This window comes from Artemia sp. Qi Xiang Cuo, chromosome 7, assembly GCF_049724085.1.
Source record: "Artemia sp. Qi Xiang Cuo chromosome 7, ASM4972408v1, whole genome shotgun sequence".
Classification (NCBI taxonomy): domain Eukaryota; kingdom Metazoa; phylum Arthropoda; class Branchiopoda; order Anostraca; family Artemiidae; genus Artemia; species Artemia sp. Qi Xiang Cuo.
Window position 1 is genome coordinate 36,966,089 of NC_142800.1, and position 13,242 is coordinate 36,979,330.

The 13,242-nt window shown below is 34.4% G+C and overlaps 1 protein-coding gene across 1 annotated transcript in view; it reads right to left on the reverse strand.

The window, feature by feature from the left end:
• The window catches only part of LOC148950227 (uncharacterized), an 89,978-nt gene that overhangs the window by 4,551 nt on the left and 72,185 nt on the right, over positions 1-13,242 (reverse strand). Inside the window, exon 3 of the mRNA XM_089091518.1 lies at positions 5,246-5,292. Within this exon, the coding sequence (XP_088947644.1) occupies positions 5,246-5,292 (47 nt within the window). The remainder of the gene's footprint in view (positions 1-5,245; positions 5,293-13,242) is intronic.

Consider the following 13,242-nt stretch of genomic DNA (forward strand, 5'->3'; position numbering starts at 1 on the left):
GAAGACAATCCTCTAGAATGGATACCTTTACAGATTCCTATGCAGCAGACGGCGCACTACATCTATTGTACTGTGGAACATGACACAAAAGATGATTTTCAGCGACACCATCTTCTATTTTGTGAAATTTAATGGCCTCATAGTTAGGAACACAGGGCGGGGGGGGGGGGTAATTTACACTTGTCCTCAATATATTCACTAGTGCAGTCTTAAATTTACTATTTGCATCTGAGTTTTATTAATTTTAGGATGCTTCTCCAAAAAATTTATAGATTTCAAGCACTACACTCTTGGCTTTGATCCCAACCCCACTTTATTAGCCAGAATTACACCTGGGATCTTACCTTTTCTGCTTTGATAATGTTTCGCTAAACAGCAAAATATTAAGCTTTATATAATGTCTAGTATAAAGGTAAAACCGTTATGTCCCACGGTTGGACCTAAGAAAATCAACAAAATTCCTTTATTCCACTTTTCTCTTGTCTACTGGATCCATAAATGGTTTTGCACCTCCTAGGTAGGACAATCGAAATGGCCGTGTGATATTTGGTATCCCATTGCGCTTTTTCAGCACTCGCTTTTTCCTTGTCCCTCTAAACCTCATCTGGACTAGATGGGATATAAACGGCATTGTGTTTCCTACCACATGAACGGTTGTTGGTCTAACGGTAAGTTATAGCTGATTCCTCCATCCCTACCGCAAGAATAATAATCCAAGTGGGGAGCCACACCGTGGCAGAAGGGTGGCAACGGCTCTAATTTGTCAAGAAGAATGATTTTTGACAAATCAAACATGGAGTGCTGGCAAGTTCAGAGCCTATCCAGTCAAATAAGTTACTCTGATTTACGATGAAAAAGAAGATAATAAAATGAAAACAGTGGCTACTGTATATCTGGCAAAAAATACGTCGGAAAATCCAACGCCTCAGGCAAAAAATGGTTTGCAATTTTTATGATCCATGATAAATGCTCTATGAGGGATCGGGCTCAATATGCTCAATAAAATGTATGACCACTTAGACTTTGGTGGCTGGTGAAACATTGCAATATAATAGAATACTGTTTAACCGTCTGAAATGATTTTGAATGAAAGAATTACCAGCAACTGATAAATTTACCTGCCTCTGAGGAAAGCGTATGCCGGAACAACTAAGGGGCTGAATATAGTGCAGGACTTGCTGGAGTTGGATTCATGCTCACGTAGTATATCATAAATGTACTTCTCGAGTGTTGGGATTTGTCACCAAAAATGGCAAGAGCGTGTTTCAATGAAATAGTTCTAAAATTTATCTGTCATTTCATTCGTTTCCCAGATGACAAATAAGCTTGATGACAAAGGTAGCGAGTTTTAATACAGGCTTCAGAACACTATGGAAGCTATCGAACAATACCACCGGGCTACAATCAATAACAGACAGCAATACTGACGAATTGCTAACAAAGCGCTAGTGATTGAATAATTTCCTTGTTCTTGTTATTTATATATATAGGAGTAAATGTATATGTTACTGAGAGTTATCTGAATTCAAGACTATCAGGTAATAGTTCCGTTTAACGTGTCTAACCGGGTCTTGTCTTATATACACAGTTTGATGTTACTTTCTTCATTACATCTTTTTTATTTCAAATTGATTGTTGTTTTTTTTTTTTACCAATTACGGCTTGATGCAATGATGTTCATATTATTTATGTTTGTTCAGTATTTAGGAGCCTAAAAAAAAGAAAAGAAACATGTCGCGTACCTACAGAGCAGTGTATAATTGTGTTTTTCCTTCTCGTTTTGTGTAATTTGTTTTAAGTGCTGATTTAGATCTTAGCTCCAGCGTTCGTCACTACAAACCACATGTTTAACTCCTAAGTTTATGTGTATTGCTTTTTTTTGTTGTTGTTTTGCTTATTGCTCCGTCTTTTCCTTTTTTGTATGACGGGTTTTCCAATAAATAATAATAATAATAATAAATAAGTCAGTATACCCAGGTGATATCTCTACCAAATTGATTGTGGAATGTGCCCAGTATTTAAGTGTACCTCTATATGCTATTTTTAACCAATGTTTTGTACATTGTTTTTTTTCAGTGTGTTTTAAACGAGCAAACATATCTCCTATACCAAAAACTAAGACCCCAAAAGTTCCCTCTGAATTAAGACCAATTTCGAAAACCTCTATTTTCTCTAAAATCTTTCAAAGTTTTATTTACCATTTCCTTTTTGACGATATTCATGATAAAATCAACCCAAATTAGTTTGGCTTTAGGCCGAATAATAGCACCACGCATTGCTTAATTTATATACTGGACACTATTTTCAAACATCTTGAGTTGAATAGTTCCTACGTTGAGGCTGTTTTTGCTGATATTAGCAAAGCCTTTGACAATTTGGATCATCAGACAGTTATAGATAATGCAAGGACCTTAGGTGCAAGAGATTTTGTTTTACGTATGTTAGCTAGTTTTTTGTCTGGCCGTGAGCAATTTGTAGTCCTCTCTAATGGGGAATCATCAGGTTTTTCCTCGATTTCCTGTGGAGCATCTCAAGGGACTAAGTTAGGTCCTTTAGCATTTTTAATAGTTTTTGATAATGTTTTACCAAGTTTTGACATCTCTTTTAAATTTGCGGATGATTTGACATTACTGAACCTTTGTCAAACATCTAATACTTTGAATGTTACACTCGATTCACTAATTAACAATGTAAAGAATGATCTTGACAATGTTTAACTCAATTTAAGCATACCCAAAAGCAGTTTTATGTTATTTTTCTTTTTTTAAAATATACCCCCTCCAATAATTACCTTTGCATACCAAATTTAAATATGGTTAAACTGATTGGTGTGCAGTTGGACAACAACCTTAAATGGAACTCCCACATTTCCCACTTATTTAAGTCAGGTAGTTTTCTCCTTAAATCTTTTTCCCTGTTCTCCATATCAATCCAAAACCTTAAAATAATTTATTGTTCTTATATAAGACCCTGTCTGGAATATGCTTGTCCTGCCTGGCACCCTGAGTTGACCAAAGACCAATGTTCTAAAATTGAAATTATTCAAAAAAGAGCAATAAAAATTACTCTGGGGACGGCCTATACTACATACGATGAAGGTTTGGCTAGACTTGAACTTATTACATTGGAATCACGACGTCACATCCTTACCATGAATTTTGGTCACAAGTGCCTTAGTTCTGACTATCATCGATGTTTTCTCCCTCCCTTTAAAGAAAATTCCCCAACCCTTCCTAATACAAGACTCAATGCTCGTAGAGCTCCAAATACCCAACTGGACCTGTATCCTCAAATGTTGACCATGAGGCGCAAAAACTCTTTTGTCCCCTATTTTGTTTCCTATTTTATTAATTGATATAACTGTTGTTTTTTGATTATCCCCTAACATCTGTTTTGTTATGGTAATTCTGACGTGCTTATTCTTGCTTTTGTGCTATTTTAGCCAATAAATCATATTCTATTCTATGTATATACATATATACACACACACACATATATATATATATATATATATATATATATATATATATATATATATATATATATATATATATATATATATATATATATATATATATATATATATATATATATATATATATATATATATGTGTGTGTGTGTGTGTGTGTGTGTGTGTGTGTGTGTGTGTGTGTGTGTGTGTGTGTGTGTGTGTGTGTGTGTGTGTGTGTGTGTGTGTGTGTGTGTGTGTGTGTGTGTGTGTGTGTGTGTGTGTGTGTGTGTGTGTGTGTGTGTGTGTGTGTGTGTGTGTGTGTGTGTGTGTGTGTGTGTGTGTGTGTGTGTGTGTGTGTGTGTGTGTGTGTGTGTGTGTGTGTGTGTGTGTGTGTGTATGTGTGTCTGTGTGTGTCTGTGTGTGTGTGTGTATCTGTATGTATGTGTTTTTGTGAGTGTTTTTGTTTTATTTAGTGTTTGTGTTTTTTTGTGTTGGTGATTGGTGTTTATTGTCTTTTTGTCTGGTGTGGTGGTGTGTGTTTTGGGTTGGTGGTTTGGTGTGGTTGTGTGTGTGTGTTTTTTTGTGTGTTTGTTTGTGTGTGTGTGTGTATCTATGTCTGTGTGTGTCTGTGTGTGTGTGTGTGTGTCTCTGTGTGTTTGTATCTGTGTGTGTGTGTCTCTCTGTGTGTGTGCTGTGTGTGTGTCGTGTGTGTGTGTCTGGTGTGTGTGTGTGTGTGTCTGTGTGTGTGTGTGTGTCTGTGTGTGTGTGTCTGTGTGTGTGTCTGTGTGTGTGTGTGTGTGTGTGTGTGTGTGTGTGTGTGTGTCTGTGTGTGTGTTTCTGTATGTGTGTCTGTGTGTGTGTGTCTGTGTGTGTCTGTGTGTGTGTGTTTGTCTGTGTGTGTGTGTCTGTGTGTATTTCTGTGTGTGTGTGTCTGTGTGTGTGTGTGTGTGTGTGTGTGTGTGTGTGTGTGTCTGTGTGTGTGTCTCTGTGTGTGTCTCTGTGTGTGTGTGTCTGTGTGTGGGTGTGGGTCTGTGTGTGTGTGTCTGTGTGTGTGTGTGTCTGTGTGTGTGTCTGTCTGTGTTTGTGTGTGTCTGTGTTTGTGTGTCTCTGTGTGTGTGTCTCTGTCTGTGTGTGTCTGTGTGCGTGTGTGTCTGAGTGTGTGTGTCTGAGTGTGTGTGTCTGAGTGTGTGTGTGTCTGAGTGTGTGTGTCTGAGTGTGTGTGTGTGTGTGTGTTTGTCTGTGTGTGTGTGTGTGTGTGTGTGTGTGTGTGTGTGTGTGTGTGTGTGTGTGTCTGTGTGTGTGTGTGGGTGTGTGTGTGTGTGTCTGTGTCTGTGTGTGTGTGTTTGTGTGTGTGTGTCTGTGTGTGTGTGTTTTTGTGTGTGTGGCTGTGTGTGTGTGTGTGTGTGTGTGTGTGTGTGTGTGTGTGTGTCTGTGTGTGTGTGTCTGCGTGTGTGTGTCTGCGTGTGTGTGTATGTGTGTGTGGGTCTGTGTGTGTGTCTGTGTGTCTGTCTGTGTGTGTGTGACTCGACCAAACGTTGCGGACATTGAAAATGACCACGAAGTAGTCTTTACCCTCTAAAATGTTATCAATAAGGTTATAGTTAAACTTTAGGATGAAATCTGTGATGGAGGGTAAGGGAGCCAGTAGAGCCACAGTATAATTTGTTTTTACTTTTAATGTAACTCCGACTGTTTACTTTCATTTGAAAACTTATTTCTTTTTTGTTTAATATACTGTACTAATGATTTTACAAACCACATTAAACAGTAGATCGTAGAAGAGCAATACTTACAAAGGCTTCAAGATCCGGCAAATTTGAACAATCAATGGGTATGTCAACTGAAAAATATATGAGAGTATTAGTAGTGCTAGTCTAACTTACTTAGTTACGTACAAATTAAAATGAGGATTGTTTTCTGTTATGCGCTCTCATTTTAGATTAAAAATTAATTTGAATATAATATTTTATCTCACAGATTTTCTTCTCTTTTTTGCCACTTATCAGACATGTTCACAACTATCCAATGACTAGCAAAATGCGCTTGACTGACAGACTGAGAGTAAGCCACGCAATAGTTACACCTCTTTTGTAAGAAAGTCAAGATCAGGGTTGCCACCGTCAGTAGGATTGTACTAGATCTAGTAAAAAAAATAAATCTAGTAAATTTAGAGGATCTAGTAAATTTCCCGAAATCTAGTAAAAACTAGTAAAAAGTCATGATTTAAATTGAACAAAACTCTTTTTTTATTTTCAATGAATTCAGGGGAAAAAATTATCGTAAATATATGACAATTTACAATTTTTGCTTGTCTGTCTCTTAAGAGACAGACAAGCAGTCACCTATTTTCATAAACAGACACTTCACTTCCGGCGTCTAAAGGTCGACAAAACTCACTTTTTTCTAATTAAATAAATTTTTCCATAAGTCTTCACCCTTACTGGTTAATAGTAAAAATCACGCTTCAAGTTGAACAGAGCAAAAATCATCAAATCAGGCATGGGAGACATTGTTGACACTGTAGCTGTGCGTATTTTGTTTGTGTCTTTTGTCAGAAAGATCGTTGTAACGAACTGTAAGGAGTGACCTGGGCTAATTGTAAATGATACTCTAAAAAAGGAATTTTATAACAATTCATACATACAAAATCAATTTTTAAGGGAATCTAAAACACTTAAAACTGATTGCATTTAAAGCTAACGACCAAAAGCTACGTGCCTGAGGAAATTTGCCTGAATTCAAAAAGAGAAAAATAGCCCCAAGACGGCAAAAACATTCCATCAAATTAACTGTATTAGAAAATCCTGTTGTAGAGGATTTAAGCTCCTATCTACAAAAATTTCACATTATTTTTCTTTTTCGAGGAAAAAGATCACGGATGTTTTTCTCAGGGATGGTCACATCGAACCAACTGTCCTAGAAAATCGAGAGACGGATCAACTGTTGTGCTTGGTGCAATGAATAAACGCAAGTAAATGCAAGTAAGTAAGTATAACGGCACTAGACCCTTAAGGTCCATACCGGTGATGCTGATCTCTGTTTGGTGGTCCTTCAGCCAGGAAGAGTGCAATGGGGGGGGGTTAGGGGCTAGTAAATGCAAGTATTTATTTATAAGAAATTCAAACGAATACATTATTCCGTTCCTGGTGCATTAGGTGCAAACTACAAATGGTGCACATAAGTGCATAGGCGCATTGTTGTGGTGGGAAAGAGACAGCCTCTTGTCTGGCATTTTCACATTTTGAAATCGGCATAATTTATAATATTTTTATGTGGCCACATCAGAACTCCGTAATCAAAATTGTTTTTTAGATCTTCGGCATCAATTAATAAGAGTCGGTCTTTACTTACAGTTTGTTTCTATGAGCTGTGGATTCGAGACTCACTTAAACATGAGACAAGCTATCGCTCTCTCCTTCAACCCAAGTATTTTACATTCAAGTTTAGTATTCGTATATACAATTTTGCATAAGGATAATCATCTGTGAAAAAGTACTTTAATCCAGAAATTTATTAGCAGGGAAGGAGGACTGAAATATCAAAAATGAATTATAGGACAGCCATATCTAAGGTATTTAATGTCAGCTCAATTATCAGTATTTTTACAAGAATGCCCCCCATTGACGCTGGTATGGAAAACGGCAGATGTACTTAATAAATTTTTGTTAAAAATGGTCTTGGTAACACTAGCAGCCCTCCTCTCCCCTTGATTCACGAAATTTCCTGACGGTGCTCATAAAACCCCTTCCCACATCTTCATCTTTTGTACCGGTAAGCATATAATCGTAATTTTGTCCGCAGATATGCTCATGCACGGAAATACAACAAAAGAATGTGCATTGGGATACGTAGTTTACCGTATTTCTTAGGTTTGAAACCTAAGCATCTTAAACGATATAATTAATTAAATACTACAGTAGAATATATCTTATGAGGGCAATTAATGGTTTGTTATATCTCTAATCTCCTAAATTCTGATTATGAATAGTTTCAAAGAATTATGTTTCAAGTCAAAAAGTATGAATTATCAGTAGTATTGGTAATAATGATTGGTACGAGGGTGGTACCCATATAGCTATAACGATTACAAGCGGGGTGTCTCCCATATAGCTACAATGCTTACAACAAGACATTCCCGCCAATACAAGCAGACAGTGTAATGACCGGAATTCAACCACCGTGAAAATTAGTCGTGCGTGTTTTTCATGGTAGTGATTCGTTTCCTTTGTATGAAATTGTGAAATTCTTTCTGTAATTTAATTTGTTAATTAATTTACATAAATTAATTTATTATTAATTAATTTCCATAATTACATTAATTATTATATATATTTTTTTTAATAGTTTTTTTTTATTGATGACATTTTATTGTACTCTAATGATGATATTTTTCTTTTCCAATGATACGATTTTTTACATTCTAAGTATCTTCCCATTGATTTATATGAAATTTATGTTTGATGTAGGAATCGAACGTGAGACCCGTTATTTCCTATGGTAAAAGAACGACACGTTAATTGACTGAACCAACAAGCCATTGAACATATTATGATTTTAGAAATACATGCAATGAATTGTTTCTGGGACATTGCCCAGCTGATGTTAAGCGTCACAATATCGTAACAGGTTCATTCCATTGAACTGGAACAAGTTCAAGCACATTCGATTTATCAATTGGATTTTTGATAGGTGTTAAGTGATAAGTTTTGGGGCAGTTTTATGACATCATCATGAGAATATGCATACCACGATAATTTGAGATGCATACTAGACAAACAATTTCTTCTGATACTTAGGCCCCAAGTTCTACCTCTATCCCTCAACCCTATCCCTCCATCATCCCTCCAACCCATATCCCTCCACCCTCCCTCCAACCCCCCCCCCCACATTTTTTTTACTATTAGAAAAAAAATGTTTGTAGTAACCAATTTTTTTTTTACTTTTTTTTTAACTTTTTTTTTCAACTTTTTTTACATCTAAATCATATAACAGAGTAATAGAATGAAACTTTTGATTTAATTATTTAAAAATATTCTAGTGTATACTATTGATGAGAACAGATTGTTCTCTTTCAAGATATTTTTTTTCATGAAAACAAACTATTTTTTCTTCTTTTTTTGAGGCCAATTATGAAGAATGGGTTATAAAAGAATAAAACACACAAACACACACACACAAAAACTTACACACACACACACAAAAATTTACAAACACACAAAAACTTACACACACACACACACAAAAAATAACACACACAAAAAATCTTATACAAACAAACAAAAATACACACACAAAAAAAATTACACACACACACAAAATGACAAACATACAAGAACTTAAAAACACAAACAAAATTACCAACACACAAAAAATTCACACACACACAAAAAATAAAAAACACAAAAAAAATTACACACACACACAAAAAATTACACACACACACAAAAACTTACACACACACAAAAACTAACACACACACAAAAACTTACACACACACACACACAAACTTACAACACACACAAAAACTTACACACACACAAAAAACTTACACACACACAAAAAATTACACCAACACACAAAAACTTAAACACAAACACAAAATAACACACACACAAAAACATACACACACACACAAAAAAAATTAAGCACACACAAAAAAACTTAAACACACAAAAAAACTTACACACACACAAAAACTTACACACACACACATAAAAACTTACACACACACAAAAACTTACACACACAAAAAAACTTAAACACACAAAAAAACTTACACACACAAAAAAACTTACACACACACAAAAACTTTCAGAAACAAAAAACTTACACACACACACAAAAAAAACTTACACACACAAAAACTTACACACACACAAAAACTTACACACACACAAAAACTTACACACACACGACAACTTGCACACACACAAAAAACTTACACCCACACCCAAAAACTTACACACACACAAAAAAAACTTACACACTAACAAAAAACTTACACACACAAATAAAATTACACACACAAAGAAACTTAAACACACAAACAAAAACTTACACACACACAAAAACTTACACACACACATAAAATTACACACACACACAAAAAAAAACAAACACACAAAATCTTAAACACACACACACACACAAAAACTTACACACACACACAAAAACTTACACACACACAAAAACTTGCAAACATAAAAAAAATTACACACACACAAAACTTACATACACACACATAAACTTACACACACACAAAAAATTACACACACACACAAAAACTTACACACACAAAAAAACTTACAAAAAAAAAAAAAATTACACGAAAAAAAAAACTAACAAAAACAAAAAAAAATTAAACACACAAACAAAAATTTACACACACAAAAAAACTAACACACGCTCAAAAACTTACGCAAACACAAAAAATTACACACACACACAAACATACACACACACACACACACAAAATTACACACACACACACAAACTTACACACACACAAAAACTTACACACACACAAAAACTTACACACACACAAAAGCATACACACACACAAAAACATACACACACACAAAATTTATCACGAACACAAAATAACACACACACAAAACAATAACCACACATACACAAAAACAAACACACACACAAACACACACACAAAAACCTACACACACACACAAAAACTCAGACACACCCACAAACTTAAACACAAATACAAAATTACACACACACAAAAACTGACAAACAATCAAATGCATACACACACACAAAAACTAAAACACCAAAAAGTAAATACACACACACAAAAAACTTACACACACACACAAAAACTTACACACACACAGAAACATACACACACATAAGATCATACACACAAACAGAAACTTACACACACACAAAAACTTACACACACACACAAAAACATACACACACAAAAAAACTTACACACACACAAAAACATACACACACACAAAAACATACACACACACAAAATCTTACACACACACACAAAAACTTAAACACACAAAAAAACTTACACACATTAAAAAACTTACAAACACAAAAAAAATTACACATAAAAAAAAACTTACGCATACACGAAAACTTACACAAACACAAAGAAACCTACAAACACACACACAAACGTACACGCACACAAAAACTTACACACACACAAAAACTTACACACACACACACAAAACTTACAAACACACAAAAAAACTTACACACACAAAAAAACTTACACACACACACAAACTTACACACATACAAAAACTTACACACACACACAAACATACCCACACACAAAAACTAACACACACACAAACATACTTAGACCCACACAAAAAAAATTACACATACACCCAAAAACTGACACATACAAAAAAACCTACATACTCACACAAAAAATAACACACATAAACAAAAATACACACACACAAAAACATACACCCACAAACGAAAACTAACTCAGAAACAAAAAATAACACAAACAAAAAAACTTACACCCACACAAAAACTTACACACAAAAAAAAACTTACACACACACAAAAAATTACACACACACAACAATTAACACACACACAAAAAATTACACACACACAAAAAAACTAACACACACACAAAAACTTACACACACACACAAAAACTTACACAAACAAAAAAACATACAAGCACACAAAAAACTTACACACACACAAAAACATACACAAACAAAAAAAATGGAACACACAAAAAAACTTACACACACACAAAAACTTACACACACACAATAACTTATACACACACAAAAACTTACACACACACAAAAACTTACACACAGACACAAACTTACACACACACACAAACTTTCAAACACACACAAAAGCTTACACAAACACAAAAACTGACACACACACACAAAACTTACACACACACACAAAAACTTACACACACACACAAAACTTACACACACACAAAAAATTACACACACACTAAAACTTACACTAACAAAAAAACATACACACACACAAAAAATAACAAAATAAAAAAAAAACTTACACACACACAAACCCTTACACACACACAACCACTTAAACGCATACAAGCTCATACACACACACACACAATATCTAACCCACAAAAAACCTCTTACACACACACAAAAACATACACACACACAAACAAATACACACACACAAAAGCTTACACACACACACAAAAACATACACACACACAAACTAATACACACACACAATAACGTACACAAACACACAAAAATACACACACACAAAATCTTACACACACACACAAAAACTTACACACACACAAAAACATACACACACACAAAAACTTACACACACAAAAACATACACAAACACACAAAAAACTTACACACAAAAAACTTACACACACACAAAAACATACACACACAAAAAAAAACAATCACGCACACAAAAAAACTTACACACACACACAAAAACTTACACACAGACAAAAACTTACACACACACACAAAAACATACACACACAAAAAAAAATAACCCTACACAACCTCATACACACACACAAAAATTTACACACACACAAAAAATGACAAACACACAAAAACTTACACGCAAACACAAACATACACACACACAAACACCTTCAAAAACGCAAAAAAATACACACACACACAAAAACTTACACACACACAAAAACTTACACACACACAAAAACATACACACACACACAAAAACATACACACACACAAAAAAACATACACACACACACAAACACATTCAAACACAAAAACACACACACAAACTTACACACACACAAAAACTTACACACACACACACACAAACTTACACACGCAAAAAAACACTTACTCACACAAAAAAACTTACACACACACAAAAAACTTACACACACACAAAAATTAAAAAACACACAGAAACTAACACACACACACAAAATTAAACGAACACACAATATTACACACACACAAAAACTTACACACACAAAAAATCTTACAAACACACAAACTTTTAGACACACACACAAAAACATACACACACACAAAAAATTTATAAAAAATAATAAATTACACACACAAAAAAAATTACACACACACAAAAAATTACACACACACAAAAAATTACACACACACACAAAAACTTACACACACACAAAAACATACACACACACACACACACAAAAACTTACACACACACAAACTTACACACACACAAAAACTTACATGTATTTCGCACACAAAAACTTAAACATACACATAAAAACTTACACACACACAAAAAATTACACACACACACACACATACAAAAAAACTAACACACACAAAAAAACTTACACAAACAAAAAAACTTATACACACACATAAAATTACACGCACACAAAAACAAACACACACACAAAAACTTACACACACACACAAAAACTAACACACACAAAAACTTACACACACACAAAAACTTACACACACACAAAAACTTACACACACAACAAAAACTTACACACACACAGAAAAACTTACACACACACACACACAAAACTTACACACACACAAAAATTTACACACACACACAAAATTACACACACACAAAAACTTAAACACACACACAAAAAATTACACACACACACAAAAAACTTACACACACACAAAACTTACACACACACAAAAACTTACAAACACACAAAAAAAGTTACACACAAAAAAAAACTTACACACACACACAAACTTACACACACACACACAAAAATTTACACAAATACACACACTAACAAACACACAAAAAATTA